Here is a 17,238-nt window from a genome sequence, read left to right as displayed (position 1 = left end):
TTGCTCCTTTTGAATGCACCGAATTAGTGCTTAAACCAGTTCGTCAATGAGTTGCCTTTACTTCGCCGCGTCATCGTTTAAAGCTTGAAATCGACTTGGGGCTAATCGCGTGTTGTTCGCATTTTGTCAGCTTTCTAGTTTAGAGTGGCCTTTAAATTTGCCCCCCGCAGCTGCCGTCCGTCCCCTGACTCTCACGCTCGGTGGAGCAGTAAAATGTCTGGCTGACAAAGTTTTCAGATGTTGGAAATTAATGTCTCGACATATTCGCATTTTTTCAGGATGGAATATTCAGTACGTTGAATAGGTCAAGGAGAGGAAGTGCGACGGCCTCACACGACAACAGCCTGGCAAATGGACATCATACAAACAATTTGCTTCTGATGATGCGACAAACTTGTATTCACGTCTTTGAAACAGCATTGCTCAAATGGGAATATCACACGCGCGCACACACAAAACAGTCTCTCGAAAGCTATAACAGCAACCATTCGTGTTTTATTGCATAATCGGGCCGCACCCTTGCCGAACAGTCACCCTGCCTCACTCATTTCCCGGCTGCCCGGGATCCCCGGAGGGAAGGTCCCGAGCTAACCTGGCCCACGCGAGCTAACTTTTTAACACCCACGGTGCGGGAATGTTCTTTCAAGATGCTAATCCCCGCCTCCATCCCATCATTTCGAATGCACTTACGAGAAGGCAGAATCCATTATCGCCAAGGGAAGTTGAGGAGTAACTAAACACGGAGGCGCACAACGCAAGCCAGAGAAGACAAAGAAGCCATGCTGACCGCTGATAGAATCGAGAGAAAATGAGCTCCCAAATTGCACACTTTAGTGGTTTCACTCGAAATCATGTAAACAGAAGAGAGTGACTGGCCCCAAATGGTAAATTAGCAAGAACATAAATGAATAGAGTGAATAGCTAATCAGTTAGCGCCTGAGACCCTCATGAGGATCAGCGGATTAGAGGATGGATGGATGGGGGAAAAAAAAAATCCCCCGCCAAAAAATACATCTTTTTAGGGGGGACTGGTCTGACTTAGAAGGAAGAAAAACAGTAAGAAAACTGCAAGGCATTTTGTTCTATGACTGTCCCGAAGGGAAACCGTAGCCTTAAAACCAAGATCCTTTCCAAACTGTAATTGTCGCCATACGGTTCCCGTCCTCTTCCTTTGTGCTTTGCACTTGTTGGAAGTCAAGCGGGAACACAGCTTGAGGAGCGCGCAAATCCTGCCGTTTTTGCGTGTCAATTCTGCAAGCGCGCTGGACTACCGCTGACCTCCAGTAGCACAGCTACTTGGAAGCTGAGAGTAAAAAATCCCCCAAACTTTCCCTCGGCCCAAATCTTTCCTCCTGCTGCCAAGAGAACTCTCTTTTCAGGCTTCCTATAATTCGCACTCGGCTGCCGATCCACTGCAGCTGATTGACGGGCCGCCGGGCCGGCCTCGGTGCAGTGGTCGCCGTGCGTGCTCCTAAATTGCTTTTTCCAGGGGGGGAGGACCGAGGGCAGTGTGACATAGACGAGGCGTGAAGGGAGAGACGGCGATGGAAAGCGGGGACGAGCTGAGGGTTCCTCGGGATGCTTTCGCCAGATGTGTACAGTAGCGGTTGGCCAGGCGCACATCTGCAAACGTTTGAATTGACTTGGGGGAATTCCGCTCTCACTGTTTCTCTTTGTTCGACTGGATCGTCGGCGCGGGACAATGAGCTGCTTGACTGCCTCCCTTAGCTCGTCCTTTCAAATTTCCCCCTTTGTGTCACGAGCTGCTTCCCCACACAGACAAACAGACCGGTCTGGTTTGCAGCTTGAGCCGCGTCAGATTCTTTGCTGAGAAGGGGAAAAAAAAAAAAAAATTCAAAGGGAAGATAAAAACCGTCGGCCCTGTTCTTAATCACTACCCTGCACCAGTCACAGACAGAAGAATCACCGGCTGATGAATTATTTCTCCAAACAACGTCTCTCTCTTGTTCTGAACATCTCATACAAAAGACATTAACCATAAAATTGGGGGTGGACAAAATGCTTTCAAAAACAGCAAAGCGATTTAAAAGGCAGTAAGTGGGTTAAATTTAGCGAAACGGCTAAAAATATCGACTGTTTAGCTTGTCTGTGGCGTGGGCAGAGAGAGGAAAAAAAAAAAAAGGGGGTTTCCTCTCCTGCAGGATGTTGGAAGATTTCCTCATTGTTGAATTCCAAAATTTGGGCCTCATTGACCAAATAGGTTTTGGAAAGATTTTGTGTTTGTCAACAGTGGGAACAATTTTTGTGCCCAACAGACAACAATAAGCGGTATTGACCCGAGGGTGAGATATGACACATTTCCTTTTTCCTTGTTCACACCTCTTTGCTTTTTATGTCAGAAGCGGTCAGCTATTTATGGAGGAAAGTACCCAACGTATTTGCATTCCCATACCTGTTCCGCAGCCAGGCACATGATCATCAAGGGGATGTTTCTCCACAGTTCTCTTGTGGCCGCCAGTTACATAAATCAATCAGAATAAGGAAACGGGCCTCCACCCTTCGAGTCACAACACGGGCTGACCGGCCGTGCTTGGTCAAAGTAAGAGTCAGACTCTCATGGACATTTTACCTTGTTCATTTTTTCAGCGGCAGAATCAATTGGATTAGATCTGTTTTTGTTTTTTTGTTTTTTTTGTTAAGGGGAGCACAATGGTACTTTCTGCGTGCAAGACTTCCCGCATGTTCAACCCTCGCTGGCGTGGATTTTCTGCTCCCTCCTGAATTCCCCAAACATTCATTTTAGGGTCATTAAAGACAATTGTTCATAGGCGTGCATGTTCGTCGACATGCGCCCTGCGGTTGGCTGGCAACCAGTCAAGGGTGGACCTTTGCCTCTTGCCAAAAGTCAGCTGGAATTGACTCCAAGCTCACTTGCGACCGCAGTGAGAATCAAATCGATGGACAATGGATGGACTGATGACTTTTTGTTGTTCAAACAAATTCTAACTTGATCGAATGACAGATGTCTGATCACATATTTAAACTGCTTCTGAAGAGATTTTGTTCCTCATTCCCACCAGTCACATTTTGTACAAATCGATACACCTTTTAGACATTTACCAAAAAAAAAAAAAAAACGGACACTGTGCTCCAGTCGGATACTCAAGAGCTGGTGAGACACGCTTCTGATAACGGCCTACTTTATACATGTGGGGTTCACTTTGTCTACGTTTTCACTGCCATTGTTACAGCCACCTGCAACATGCAAAATGGCAGCTGAAGGCAATCACTCCTCGGGAAATTCCAAAACACAATGCACAGTCGTTTTTCTTTTTTTTTTAACCTTGTACAAGTGACTTTTGTGAAGTATTATTCTCGAATGAGTAATACAAGCAGCGGTAGTAGTAGTCATGGTTGAAGGTTAGCTCGTTATCTTATATGGTCATTTCCTGAAGTCAATCATTTTCTCCTTGATCTGCGCGGAAAATGGACACAGCCAAAAATCATAAACATTTTTGTAATGGTTGTATGGCTGGATGGAAATTATTTTGTGTGTCGTCAGCATAAAAAGCATCCAAGCCATGGACACACGTAATCATGCAGGACAGAATCAATCAGGGAGTTCTTCTTTCCCCGTGGATCTTTTCTCGCAGGACCTGACCATCGCCAACAACAGAGGGAGGCGATGATAAGAATGCCGCTTATCGAGAAAAAAACTGCTTTTATAGTGCAGCGGGTAGGCACTCTGCGTTTTGAAATCGTAATGTCCACAGAGGATGAAAAGACGGAGGGGGTGATACCGGAGACCGTGTTGGAAATCCCCTTCCCTCCGCAGGCCTGCCTCATGTTGGGCCCCACGGAGGCCCACATCAAAGGAGCTGCTGCTGCTGTCCGTATATATTCCCTGCTTCAGACTTTCTTGGTGATGGCCCTCTTTCCTTTTGTCTAGCACTCCCTCAACGCCTGGTGCTATTTTTACTCAGGTATGTGCCTCATATACCACAATGGAGGTGCGGTGATCTCACAGAGGATAGTGTCGCATGGTCGATTTTTTTTGCGTTTGTGTTGCGGTCCGAAATTGGCGTTGCGAGCTTCAGATACGCAGCTGCTGGATTGAATTGGGAGAAATCAGAGCGACTGTCACGATACGCTTTCAGCCAGTTTCTTGACTATTTGTGTGGGACTTCTATCTTAATGACACTTTATGGAATTCTTTTTCTTAACAGTCTCTTTTCATTTGTGAGGTAAAACCCTCCTGTGGAAGTTCCAAAAGTCAAAACACTTACAAAAGAGGCGACTACACTGATACCGTCTGACCTACTATATGCAAATGAGCATTGTGTCAGATTATGTTGTGCAAATAGTGGGTGCTATAATACAGCCAGTAGGCTGGTAAATAGGGTGTCGGCACGTGCTGTACGACAGCCCTCCCTTTGCTCATGCAAACCCACAAAATGCCGGGTATCTACAAAGCACCCGACAACTGGAAGCCGCCATATGCAAATTTAGGCGTGGCGGTGTTGCTAATGGAAGCAATGAAGCAGTTTGGGAGTTTACAAGCAGGCAATCGGGTAACTGACAATGGAGAGGTTCACTAGTCGTGAAGCAGACCAGAATGCATTTGCATCTCAGTGTCTCAAAAGTCCCTTTTTTGTAATGCCTACATAGTGTACATATATAACGAAGCCTTTAACAAATGTTGACTTAGAATTTGTTTTTGCAAATGTCTTGCGTGATTGATCAAAAATGATATGACAAAATATGCTCCAGATGCTACGAAATATTGCCTACTCCAGTCAGTTTTCAATCCCAAATCCATGCGTTTTGGACAACTGTGCCCCCTGGCGGACATATTAAGCACTGCATGCGATCTCATTCACAGAACAAAAATCTCCACTCACGTCTAATAATCAATGAAATGTTTAATTTCAAGCAATTCCTCCATTTTCCAAATCCTGCTCTCAGTGGTGGCCTCAGAATGGTGACACCGTGGAACGAGCGCAGTGAGGTACTCTGAAAAGAGTGACACAGGCTCTTTTGTTTCCAGTCACACATGTGACAGCAGTTTGTTGCTAAACATCTGCTATATTGAAAACTAAAGTCAGCTGCCATTCGTCTTGTTTTCGGGACACGCGGACTGAGCACTGAAGTGGGGAACCAGGCACAATGGCTGGTCCATTATAGGCACAAGGGCGGAACCTTCAAACGATCAACTTTTGGCTGCTCTACTAAGGTGTTGCACTGCAATGGATGCAGTTTAAAAAAAAGACCCGTGTTCATGTGACCCACTTGTGTTACGTCATACATACTGTACAGGGTTCTTGTTTTAGCAATGCAAGTACCCCTTTCAAGTTAAGTACGTAAGTAAGTATCTGCGCATGTCGGGATGGTTAGGTGACTGTGACGATAGCAGGGACTACCATGGTGCCTGAAAGCGCTTGACTTTCATTTTGGATCTTGTAAGTCACATGAGGCGGCGCAGCAGGAAGCTTTGTTCTGGTGACCGGCTTGTCTCCTTGCAGAGAACGCGACGGGTCAAAGGAACGTTCGGCCTCTTCCGACAGTCGGTTTTCCTCCTTCTCCTCCTCCCTCTGACCAACAGGAGAACATTACAGCTGTTCAACCTCAATGAAGCGCTTGGACAAAAGAATGCCCTTTGCGGTGCTGACCTCTTTCTTCATTTTGTAGTATTCATCAATGGCGTACTGATATTTGGCCGATGTTATCCCAAAGAGGGAGGCCATCCTCTCCCCCAGGTAATCACACGCTGGAAGACAGCAATGAGAATATGATGCCTCAGAATCCTCTCACACCAGCGCGAAATACAAAATTGCCAGAGGAAGACACGTTAGTAGCCCTATCACATGCTACGTTTTAATTTGGACACAATTTTCATATACGTATTTTCACTATTGACAGAGATTGTGGGAAACAAACCTGATATGGTGGATGTTGCAGCTCTCCACATGTGAAACCAGAAATACGGACCCCAAGTCATCTTGGACTGCAATGCAAATCACATAGACTGTATATAAATGGAGGGTGGCCTTCTGCAATATTTCTTGTATTCTTCATCTCAAATGTCTACTGGATGAGTTGTGGGAGCAGCAACAGTTGCAGTAAGCCGATTGGCGCTTCTGACAGCAGTTTCCTGTTATCGTGATTGTTTCTATGTAAACAATGAAAATGGTTGTCTGAGAAAACAAGAGGGCAGGAGTGTGCAGTGGGTGTACGTCACAGCACAAACAATGATGGACCACAGTGATGCCATTATCCTGCAAACTGAAATAATTAGCACTTGTGCTATACCCACCTGGAGTCAGACTGTTGACTCACAGAGACACTGGGAACAATAACCATAACATTAAAAAAACATTCTAAATGCTCTCTATAGATCACAGATCTTCACCTACTGCAGATGGCTGTGGAAAATATCCCTCAGCACACACAGGGGCTTCAATGTCCAGTTTTTAAAGTGGCGATTGTATTGTTGGTGTGGGAAACTTTTTTGAATATTATGACTGCTTATCTTTTAATGCCACACACAATAGACGCAGTAGCATCTGTGTACCGGTAAATGCTTGTCAATCAGCATTACCAAATTAACATGCATTTGCACTTGGCATAATGTTGAACGCCGACTACGTGCTCGCCCGATCTCTCTCAGACACACGCACATGCACACACACAAAACAGTAACAAATGCACTTTGCTAATCCAGTTATAGAGGAAAGCAGCACTTGGTGTGCTCGCTCACCCTCTCCGCTTCAACCGAGGGGGAGAGCAGGTCCCTCCTCTCCGGCTGCCTATCTTCCTCCTCCTCATCGGTACTGTACTCCTCCATCGTCTCCCCACTGGAGAAATGGATGACCCTCCGAGGGGTCTTCTCCCTGCGGTGCTCTCTCTCTATATCGCCCAGCTCCACGCTTTCAGATTCCCTGGTTGCCTTTGGCTTCGGAATCTGAGAACACTCCGCGCACATGAATTTATTTACTACACTTTGTGACGCGCACACGCACAAACAATGACAACGAACCGGCGGCTGTCACGTGATCACAAGCGCAACTCGGCAATAGAGCGAGAATATATTAGACGGCCAGGGAAAGGAAGAACATGTTCACAGACCCGTTCCACCTCCGCACTCTTCGTTAAATGCAACGGTACGTCTTCCATTGTGGCAGTCTCGTTGCGGGCTGAGGATGCTGACGACGCCTCTCCTCCGCCGACCGGACCGGAAGTGCCGCACGCGATCTACCGTACGTAACATCCACTTGCACTCGTCTTGGAATATGCGAACATCAGATGCTATTGTACTCGGCCTTCAATCGTTACACTTTGCCTTTAGCCAAATCATGGTTCCTTGACAATGGGTCCAGTAATTAGCCTGCAGCCCGATGTACTGGTACACAAGATACAGTATTTAACATCGATGACGCATCTGTAGTGCAACACACGAGCGTCAGTATTCCGGATTGAAAGCCATTTCTGTGCATTTTATGAAGTTTCTCACAAAAATAATAAGAAATAGTTTAAAAAACGCCCATGGAAGCCATACCCGTGCCCGAGAACGGCTATTTATTATTATTATTTTCGACATCCCTATAATTTGATTGTACAGTGCAGTAAAAATGTGATTCCATCTTTCCCCCCCAATCAATAGGCGTTGTCACGTTCTGTTGTAGTACATCTTAACACCACGAGATGTCACTACTGTTCCATCTAATGCCTTAACGCACCCCTTCTCAATCTATCTGTATAAACTGTAAATGATAATAAGGATCTCCATGGCGATGGAAATTATACCAAACACACACACACACACACACACACACACACACACACACACACACACACACACACCGAAAGATGTTTGATGAGGCATTTTGAAATCAATCGACCAATTAACCTTGGAGGGGGGAACCGGCGGCTGTCACGTGATCACAAGCGCAACTCGGCAATAGAGCGAGAATATATTAGACGGCCAGGGAAAGGAAGAACATGTTCACAGACCCGTTCCACCTCCGCACTCTTCGTTAAATGCAACGGTACGTCTTCCATTGTGGCAGTCTCGTTGCGGGCTGAGGATGCTGACGACGCCTCTCCTCCGCCGACCGGACCGGAAGTGCCGCACGCGATCTACCGTACGTAACATCCACTTGCACTCGTCTTGGAATATGCGAACATCAGATGCTATTGTACTCGGCCTTCAATCGTTACACTTTGCCTTTAGCCAAATCATGGTTCCTTGACAATGGGTCCAGTAATTAGCCTGCAGCCCGATGTACTGGTACACAAGATACAGTATTTAACATCGATGACGCATCTGTAGTGCAACACACGAGCGTCAGTATTCCGGATTGAAAGCCATTTCTGTGCATTTTATGAAGTTTCTCACAAAAATAATAAGAAATAGTTTAAAAAACGCCCATGGAAGCCATACCCGTGCCCGAGAACGGCTATTTATTATTATTATTTTCGACATCCCTATAATTTGATTGTACAGTGCAGTAAAAATGTGATTCCATCTTTCCCCCCCAATCAATAGGCGTTGTCACGTTCTGTTGTAGTACATCTTAACACCACGAGATGTCACTACTGTTCCATCTAATGCCTTAACGCACCCCTTCTCAATCTATCTGTATAAACTGTAAATGATAATAAGGATCTCCATGGCGATGGAAATTATACCAAACACACACACACACACACACACACACACACACACACACACACACACACACACACACACGGAAAGATGTTTGATGAGGCATTTTGAAATCAATCGACCAATTAACCTTGGAGGGGGAATACTGTCTCACCCTCAGCCTCATGATATGTACTGGATGCAAAAAGAGTACATGTCAGCTTAAAGCTCTGTCCTAGGTGTACTTTGGATGATTCCTAACGGCATGTTTTTGTGGGAAATGGTTCCAGAGCATGTTGTGCAAGCTTTCAAGCCGCCCTCCACTGACAGAGATGTTAATTGTACTCTTGGTGGATTTTTAAACCTCATTTGTTTCCTTGGTTTGCCCAAATTTAGTTGAAACAGAAAATGGGTTCTCGTTTGTCAATTGTTCCGTGCGTTGTTTTCCATTAACAACTGACAGAAGCATTTAAGGAGGCCATGAGCAAAACAGGCATAATTGCTTGTGTCAGCCGGTTATTTGGCAAAACCGCATTGATCTGGAATTGTCAAAAGTAACTGCGGTCTTTTGAAAATCTTCATCTTTCACGTCTTTGCAATCCGTTAGGAGCGCTAGATGTTTTGCATGTACCTGTTTTGCAGCTTGTTTCAAATGGCTTTCCACCGAGGCTATTTGTAAAAACAAAAGCACTTGTCCCTAAAGAGCACTTGGGAAGAGCATGGAAATGGAAGTTGTTAGAACTTGGCAGTTATTGATCACTTGCCTGCCCTATAAAAATACGGTCCCAGAAGTAGACGGAGATGTTTAGGAGAATGAGAGCTGCCAAAAGAATAAGTAAGTCAAGTTTATTACAAGCTTTGTAGGTGATCCTATTTTATTTTTTTCTTTGGGTGGGTGGGGGGGGTTCAATTTCAAACTTTAAAATCTGCCCACCAGGCTACACTTGAATTACTTCCATCGGGTCGTCTTGGGGGAGCGATTGGATCGTGCGGATCGACATCGATTTGGTCCTTGTGGCTTATTGATGAAGGACCAAAAGGAAGAGGATTGACCTTACATCGACCGTGTCGGTCGTGTTATTAAAAAATAAATAAAGTGAAGTATTTGAATTGAGTCAATCCCATTTCTCAGAAGGGAATTAGTTTGTATATCGACTTGAGAAAAACAAGCATCTTCCAATAACAACAGGAGCTCGTTTTCAGAAAATCTTTCTGAAATCAGTTCTTTGACGATGGCTCTCAAAGGATTATCAAAGGACGCAGCCGTTCAAGTGTCAAATACAACAGCGGCGAATTGCAGAAATGATGTGTCCACAGGAGATTACACGTGTTTCCATTATCCTTGCTTCATGCTTTTAAGAACATGTTCCCGGATTTCATTCATTCTTTGCTATATGTCCCCGCTTCCAGCACGAGTCCCCCCCCCTTTTTTTTTCTCTCCCGGCAGTCAATGCGGATCATTCCTTTTCCTGGCCCATTGCGTCCAGATTGTTCTAGGTCTATGGCTCCGCTCATACCGTTCACGGAGGCTATAGGAGAGTTGTTCAATGCTCTGCAAAACACAAGAACACAAAAGGGAGGAGCGCCTGATGGGGTGAGACAACAAAAACATCTTCAATAATGGGGCCAATGACATTTTTTCACTCAACTTCGGAGTGTACCAGGTGTATATTATGGTGAAGACGTGTCCACAGAGAGGCCTTTATTTGTACAAATTCTTTCTGTTGGCCCACAAAGTGGAGCTCGGAGGCTGGGAACAAACATTCTCGTGTGTTCCACAGTAAAAGGTCCAAAATGCAAGTGAACGGCATGACAGTGAAAACAGGAACTGAGGCAAAAAAAGGTACACGAGGCTTTTTATATTCTTATAGTGAACATTTTACTGTGTTACTTATTGTGGAGTTTTGTAATTATTTTGAAAACAGTTCAAAATGCCGGTCACAAATACTTCTCCAGTGTCACTTTTACAGGTTCCGGCTGATTAATTAGAAGAGCGCAAAGTTACCAAAAGCTGCATCGTGTCAACTAAAAGGGTGCACATAAAATTAGCATACAACATTGAACGGTCGTGTGTGTCTTTTTGGCATCGCACGTGAAACGAATGCAAAACAGCTACATCCTATTGTGTGATCGTTGAATGTGGCTTCAATTGAAAATGTAACAGCCTAAAAAGTCCGTAATGAAGCAAGCATGCCCAAGCCATGCCACACGACGCAAAAAGGGCTAATTGCATCTGAAATATGCAGACCGTAGTCACAGAAACACGAGGCCGGCCGAGTGTCAGGGAGGAATTCCAATTTGGGATTTAATAGTATGGAATTCTCCGCACAATGAGCAAACGTGACATTCTTGCTGTCATCATAATACGTAAAAAAATATATTTTCCCCAGCAAATGTTACAGTTTTGTTATTTTTTTCATAATCCAAAATAAATAAATACAATGCTTCACTGTCAAAGTCCACTATTAATTAAGATGGATGACAGACAAAATTGGCTCCGAGGCACCGCTGTCACTCCCGCAGGTGGTCACCTGACTGCTGCTGCAGTACATTCTAGCACACGAATAGCATAGCTGACACGTCTCGCACAACCAGACGCAAACGACCTCCTTCGCACTCTCACGCCACATGTCCTATTTCTCACCCTGTCACACAGCTGTCAAATCGTGGATGTATAACACGCTATTTTAGAGCTTGATAACTCATCTCTGGCAGTAATGCTCATTAACAACGGCTACTGTGCACGTCATTAAAAAAAATATGTGTATATATAGAAATTCCGGCCAACAGATTTCCTTCCAAAATGCCAACGATGCAGATCAAGGAAGATGTCAATTTGAGTATAGCTGGACACCTTGCAGTGATAAGATCAAAGTTGAGTGCACCCAGGAATGCCCCCAACACACTTTGAAAACATATTTTAACTTTTCGTGCACGGAGCAACACTGGGGGGGAAAAAATGGCACATTGCTACTCTGTCAAACGGCGTTACGAGCTCGTGGACCTGTGTAAATGTGCCATCCTCTCAAAACAACTCCACACACAGTCATGAACTTAATACTGCTGACTATAAAAGTAAATTCACACATAAGTGAAAAATGTCCAAACTGGGCCCAATTACCGTCGCCGCGATCCATCCCCCGTGTCATGGCGTCGCAAAGTCTCAGCTGTGAACAGGGAGCAGGTGTGTTAAATTCGCTGTTATTGCTCAAACGCTAGAAGCTCAATAGGGACGCGTGTGGCAAAGACTTGTTCTTGCCTCAGAGTATCGCACTGATACTGAATTTTTTTTTGGAGGTTGTGATTGGTGATTTATCTGACAAATGCAGTGCCGTCAACAGATGGATTGCGGTGTTAAAGCTTTTCGCGATGAGATTTCATGAGGAGAGTCGGACAAACATTCCAGAGCTCAAAGTGAGCTTGACATTTCCCAAATAAATGCCACCGACATGATCAAGGCAGCAAACATCTGAAGCGGAAGCTTTTTTTTTTTCCAGTTTTAGGATTTTGCTGTTCTGTTTCTGTCAGTCATAACATTCATCCTGTCATGTCAGAGCAGAGGATTGCCATTAGGCTGAGTAAGGTTAGGATGCGGAGTTTTGGTTATTTGTCGGGGAGCGGTTTCATTTTCCTTAATTCTATGAGGCGGTGTGTATTTACATTAAGAGTGCAAATCAATCCATCATCAACGGCACGATGCTTCATATTTAATTTTAAACCGCTTCCAAGTACACTTCACCGCAGTGCACCTGAAATGAAAATCAGATGTTATTCAACACAGCATCTTTTCATCTACATGCTGCAAATGACAAAAGTGCGGTTCAACGTGACGTCGGCGTTTCGCATAGTAGCGCATTCAATGAAACGCTAATTTTCTCCCCACACTGCCTCGTTGTCCTTCACCGGTGCAGGAGTGTTGTCCTTTTCACGCAATACATTTTCATGGCCACTAAATGCAATTCCAAGGTGGAAAAGTAACTTGTCATTTTTCTCTCCGTTGCTATGGTGAATCTCCATAATCGAGGCTCCACCGATAATGTCTTCTCATTGTGGTCATGCGCGTGCACTGACTCAAAGTGACGATGAAGTGAGAGAACTAATTCAGAACGGCTGTTCTGGAAACCAATATGCGGTTTCCCATTTTAGAGGAAGTCAACTCAGAATTCAAGGTTAGTCTTAGGGCCTCTTCAATGAGTCAAATAGCCCAAATAGGGGACAATGAAACATTTCTGCGACTGAAAAACTGTAACCGTGCAATTAGTTACCAGTTTTTAGTTTTTTTTTAAATATCCTGCCCGTATGATTGATGGATTGTAGATATTTATGTTTGCACTCCACATTTCCGCTCACGCCCGTGTCAGTCTGCAATGGTCTCGCCGCGTACATGTTCCAAAACGAATGTGTGGGCACGTTGTGCTACTATGGAGGCAGGATGCCGTTTCCACATCCTTCTCTGCCTATAATTAGCCGTCCTGATAAAGCAGCAGTTTGCTGGCACCGGCAGAATCAAACGGCGATGAGCAGGCAGCTCTCCGCAGACACCAGGTGGCTGTCCTTGAGATGAGAGGCGGTCTATAAGCAGCACACATCTGGAGGGCATTTCACGAGAAAGGTGATTGCGATACTCTGGGATGCTAATTGCGCTCTCCAAAAATCACAAGAAGTCTACCACCTAATGGTTTGATGTCCTGACGTTTGGATGTTCAAGGGGATTTTAGATGGGCGTTAGTTTGCTTTTTAAGCATCACGCCAGTTGAAGGTGCTTTGGCTGAATCTTGGTTTTTAATGATGGGAGAAGAGAGTGGGCTAATTTATTACATTTGCCGCGAATCCGCTCAGTTTGGTCGTACTTGCTTAGGTTTGACACACTTCAACTGTCAAACGATAGCAGCAGCGGCTCTTGTTCGCCACACCGTATCGAATCCCTCAATAGATGCCGACTCAGAATAATGATGTCGGTGCTCCAAATTTCTCAACGTGGTGATTTTGGTTATGGTGAGGAGACAAACGGTGACTTGAAAGGCGACTGGGGGAGTAAAGTCGAGGCTGTGGAGTCTAATACTGCAGTGTCTGGATTGTAAAAAGCCGTACGCACTGGATAAGCTCACACTAGCAGCTACGTGGAAATGACAAATCTGCTCATCTATTGACCTTAACCCCTAACTACTGTTATTCCTCTTGTAGTCTGTCCGCCCCAATAATTCTTCAGTCCCTTAATGACAGCATCTGACTATACCCGGGACTATTAGAACTTGCCAGCCTTTAGTTCTCACCTTTCTTCCACCCGCCTCAAGAGACTCAGAGGTGAGAACCATGTTTCCCTGAAAGTGGGTCACCTGTAAGAACCTGCGCAGATTGTGTCCCTCGATTACATTTTGTATGCATGTAAATGTCAAGTTACCCATGAGCAAAGCTCTAGGGTCACCATGTTCTGGGATATTTTTTTTTTGCCGACAGTGATAGTTAACAATGTAACCCAGAAATGCAGAACAAGGGACTTTGCTCTTCAAGGAGACACATCCCTTTGAAAAAAAGAAAACAAAAAAAGGGCTGTTGTTGATTTGATTTCTGAGATGTTTCAAATATTTATTTTAAACCTTCACAAAAAAAAAAAAAGACCACTGTGGTGATAACAGCATTCTTCCTCTGTACAATGGTCGTTTTGAACTGAAATCTGATGTGCTAAATTGACACTTTTGGCTTCGCGTGATGGAATGCCTTTGTGATCCTGACAAGCGCTGACTGAAAACTGTCATTAAAGCAGCTGAACTACACTTACACTTTGAAATCCTGTCAATTTTTGTTCAACACACAGCGGAGAATAAGTTATAATTGGCCATCACGCGATTGTAATGGCCATCATGTCAGCTCTTCACAAGAGGCTGATTCTCTTCCTCCCTCGTCGCCTCGACTCCCTCACAAAATACATTGTTGCGTCTCTTAACAACGCAACCAATAAATACCCGGTCGCGACGTGACTGAGAAGCTGAGAGGTTGACAGACGAAGAGGAAGGACGAATCAAATAAAAACATAGAGCCGTGATTCCGAAGGGAATCAACAACGCTGAAAATTTCCATCCACAACCGCTGATTTCGGTTCCGATATGGAACACCGTTGAAGACTAAAAAAGACATTCCAAACATGAACAATCAACATTGAACATTTGATACAAATTAAATGAATAAACAAAGACAACATACCGTGTGCATCTTGTAAACCCACAGTAGATAAATTGAAAATACAGTCAACCAGACGATATCATGTTTAGTATCTCTCTGATTCCATGCCATCCGACATACGCAAACCAAAATCGGAAGTGATCTTTCAGAAAATAATACACATAATAATTTGAAAAAATTTAAAAGAAAAACAAACATCAACGTTTGTATGGAAACAAACACACGTTTCATAAAAAATGAACTCAAACAAATATTACAGATATTAGTTGTCATAGCAACCAATTGAAGACAATACTAGCGCCAGCTACATCAGCCAGCGAATATTAAGATGATCAGTGGATATCTTAGCAAGCTGTTACCCTTGTATTGCACAGATTGTTTATTTTGTGTACCTGTACCCTTTGAAAATGTTCACAGTAGAAATGCTATACAAATGTTTTTTATTAATGGGACCATACTCGGCTGGGGGCAGGGGGGGTCATGTGAACCAAGAAAAACATTGGGAGAGGGGATCATAAAAGGTACAGGTGGGAGAAAATCTGGGAAAAAGCAAAGACTGCATCGAAGTTCATTAGAAGGTTGATTAGCGCACTCACAAGCCAAAAATCTTCCCTTGACTCATCTCATTACTTGACTCATTGAACTTAATAGGGGGCTAATTCACAAATTGTTTCAGCTCAGTGACAGAAAATCATGAATTACCCAACAGGCAGTTGACAGTCTCGGTTCCTCTGCAACGCTCAAAATGTTGGTGTCAAAGTATACCGGTTCAATCCTGTTCCCACTCATCTTTTCAATGTTTACAACCAGGTGGCATGAAAATGTTCACTTACATGTCACCTCAATTCATCTATGAGGAATAATAGAGCAAGCTTTAAAAAAATATATTATTTGGATAGGGTGATGTAGGCATCTTGTCGTAGTTTTACTTGAAAATATCAGCTTTAGAATAATTCTAGTGTTCTCGTGCAGTGTGTTCGAAGAATACTCACCAGCAAGTTAAACCGTAGCCAATGAGATCAAAGTTTGATCATTGACTTCAACAATTCCTCAAAGACTTGCCGGTGAAAACTGAAAATAGGATAAAACAAAAAATGTCAATGTCTGAACACAATCATGATGCATAAATCCACCTTATCATATGCACAAACACTCGTAAACAATCTGATTTTTGGCGTTTTATCATCCAAAGGTAATAGCAGCAAGTAGCCAGCAGAGGGAGTCATTTAATCGTTTCATTGAACTATCGTCGACGGTTGGGACACTAACGCAGGCAAATGCCGCAATAAACTATGCATTTTACCAAACTCTACGGTTTATGTTTTAATAACATCCAAAAATGATATTATTGAACTTACGGCATTGCTTCTATGATGCTTTACAGTGGACGGCGGCAGATCGTACTCCGAGCATAAAACATTTCGGTTTTACGCTCGCGATCAAACCGGAAAAGTCTAACCAAGAAGTGACATCGGAATAAGACGTCATCAATGACAGCTTCTTAAAAATTCTTTTACTAACACATTAAACCCACAAACAATTATTATAGATTTACATTTAAAAAAAAAAACAAAAAAAAACTTTTTAACTGCCATACCAGAGAGAATATATATATAGAAAAAAACTAACTATTGCCTTCAGGGCAACACAATTGTGTATTGGTATGCTGAAGAACAATGTCATCACTAAATAACCTATTTTATTAATATTTGATATCGTTGACTAGTCTGGTCCACGTAGCGCTTGCATCAGTGGTAAAATTTTTGTGGTGTCCAGTTCTTGTCCAAAAACTTGAAAGCTCATTTTCACATGGACTAAATTTGCTTACCCTTGGACTAATATGTTACATAAAATTGAATTTCAATTACTTGTATGTGAATCGTTGGTTGCCTGGTGAAATTGTCAGGGCTGCCATTTTTCGTACATTCAAGGTGCCTTCACAACTTAGGAACTTGGAAACACACACACTGCATCGTTCGGTAAATTAATTATTTTTTTAACGTTATCATGTTTTGATGATTGCGAGAAGCCAATTTTGAAATTACAATTACATTTTGATTAATTGCCCAGCCCAACCTTGTAGGTCATTGAATGCGTGTCTTGTTTCAGCCTCCATTAATATCACTTTTTTTTTCTTAAATGAAACTCTGACTGTGACCTTCCAGTCAGCGATGCGCTCTGTCACGTAAAGCCAAGCAATTATCATCTTAGTGACTTACCATCTACGTAATATGCTGTCATGTCCCTCTTACTGTGTGTTCTATGAAGTATTATTATTATATGGTAAGCTAATAAAATTTCCTTTATCCTTGGGAGAAATATTTAGCACCCACCACCTTTTTCTGTCTGCAGTTGTGTCTATTTCCCCATGAAGAAAAAAAAAAAAAGAGCCATTCTGATAAAAAAAAATAAATGCAATTCTGGAGTCCTCGCGTGCATCCAATAATCAGTAA

The 17,238-nt window shown here is 43.5% G+C and overlaps 1 protein-coding gene across 6 annotated transcripts; it reads right to left on the bottom strand.

The window, feature by feature from the left end:
• Positions 1 to 4,865: 4,865 nt before the first annotated feature.
• Positions 4,866 to 16,248, bottom strand: LOC109508167 (protein FAM177A1-like). 6 transcript variants are annotated; one of them, XM_019858048.1, is made up of 6 exons: positions 16,144 to 16,248; positions 15,778 to 15,856; positions 6,719 to 6,931; positions 5,899 to 5,965; positions 5,631 to 5,728; positions 4,866 to 5,552 (listed from the first exon to the last, which is right to left on the bottom strand). In XM_019858048.1, exons 3-6 carry the CDS (start codon positions 6,803 to 6,805, stop codon positions 5,352 to 5,354), a joined length of 453 nt encoding a protein of 150 aa, XP_019713607.1. In that variant the 5' UTR covers positions 6,806 to 6,931; positions 15,778 to 15,856; positions 16,144 to 16,248; the 3' UTR covers positions 4,866 to 5,351. The 6 variants fall into 6 exon arrangements, with proteins under 6 accessions (XP_019713607.1, XP_019713606.1, XP_019713603.1 ...); XM_019858047.1 differs by having other exon boundaries at positions 6,719 to 6,922; XM_019858044.1 differs by lacking the exons at positions 15,778 to 15,856; positions 16,144 to 16,248 and adding an exon at positions 7,972 to 8,095.
• Between the last annotated feature and the right edge of the window lie 990 nt (positions 16,249 to 17,238).

The sequence above is a fragment of the Hippocampus comes genome, unplaced genomic scaffold, assembly GCF_001891065.2.
Source record: "Hippocampus comes isolate QL1 unplaced genomic scaffold, H_comes_QL1_v1.1 scaffold339, whole genome shotgun sequence".
Taxonomy (NCBI): domain Eukaryota; kingdom Metazoa; phylum Chordata; class Actinopteri; order Syngnathiformes; family Syngnathidae; genus Hippocampus; species Hippocampus comes.
The sequence above is the reverse complement of the archived record's forward strand: the minus strand, read 5'-3'. Positions and strand labels throughout refer to the sequence as shown.

Excerpts from the sequence above, each read along its gene's own strand:
- LOC109508167 (XM_019858044.1), bottom strand. The coding sequence starts at position 8,019 with ATGGAAGACGTACCGTTGCATTTAACGAAGAGTGCGGAGGTGGAACGG. Across the intron at positions 5,729-5,898 it reads TGCAACATCCACCATATCAG|CGTGTGATTACCTGGGGGAG; the intron begins GTTTGTTTCCCA and ends GCTGTCTTCCAG. Across the intron at positions 5,553-5,630 it reads ACTACAAAATGAAGAAAGAG|AGGGAGGAGGAGAAGGAGGA; the intron begins GTCAGCACCGCA and ends CCTGTTGGTCAG.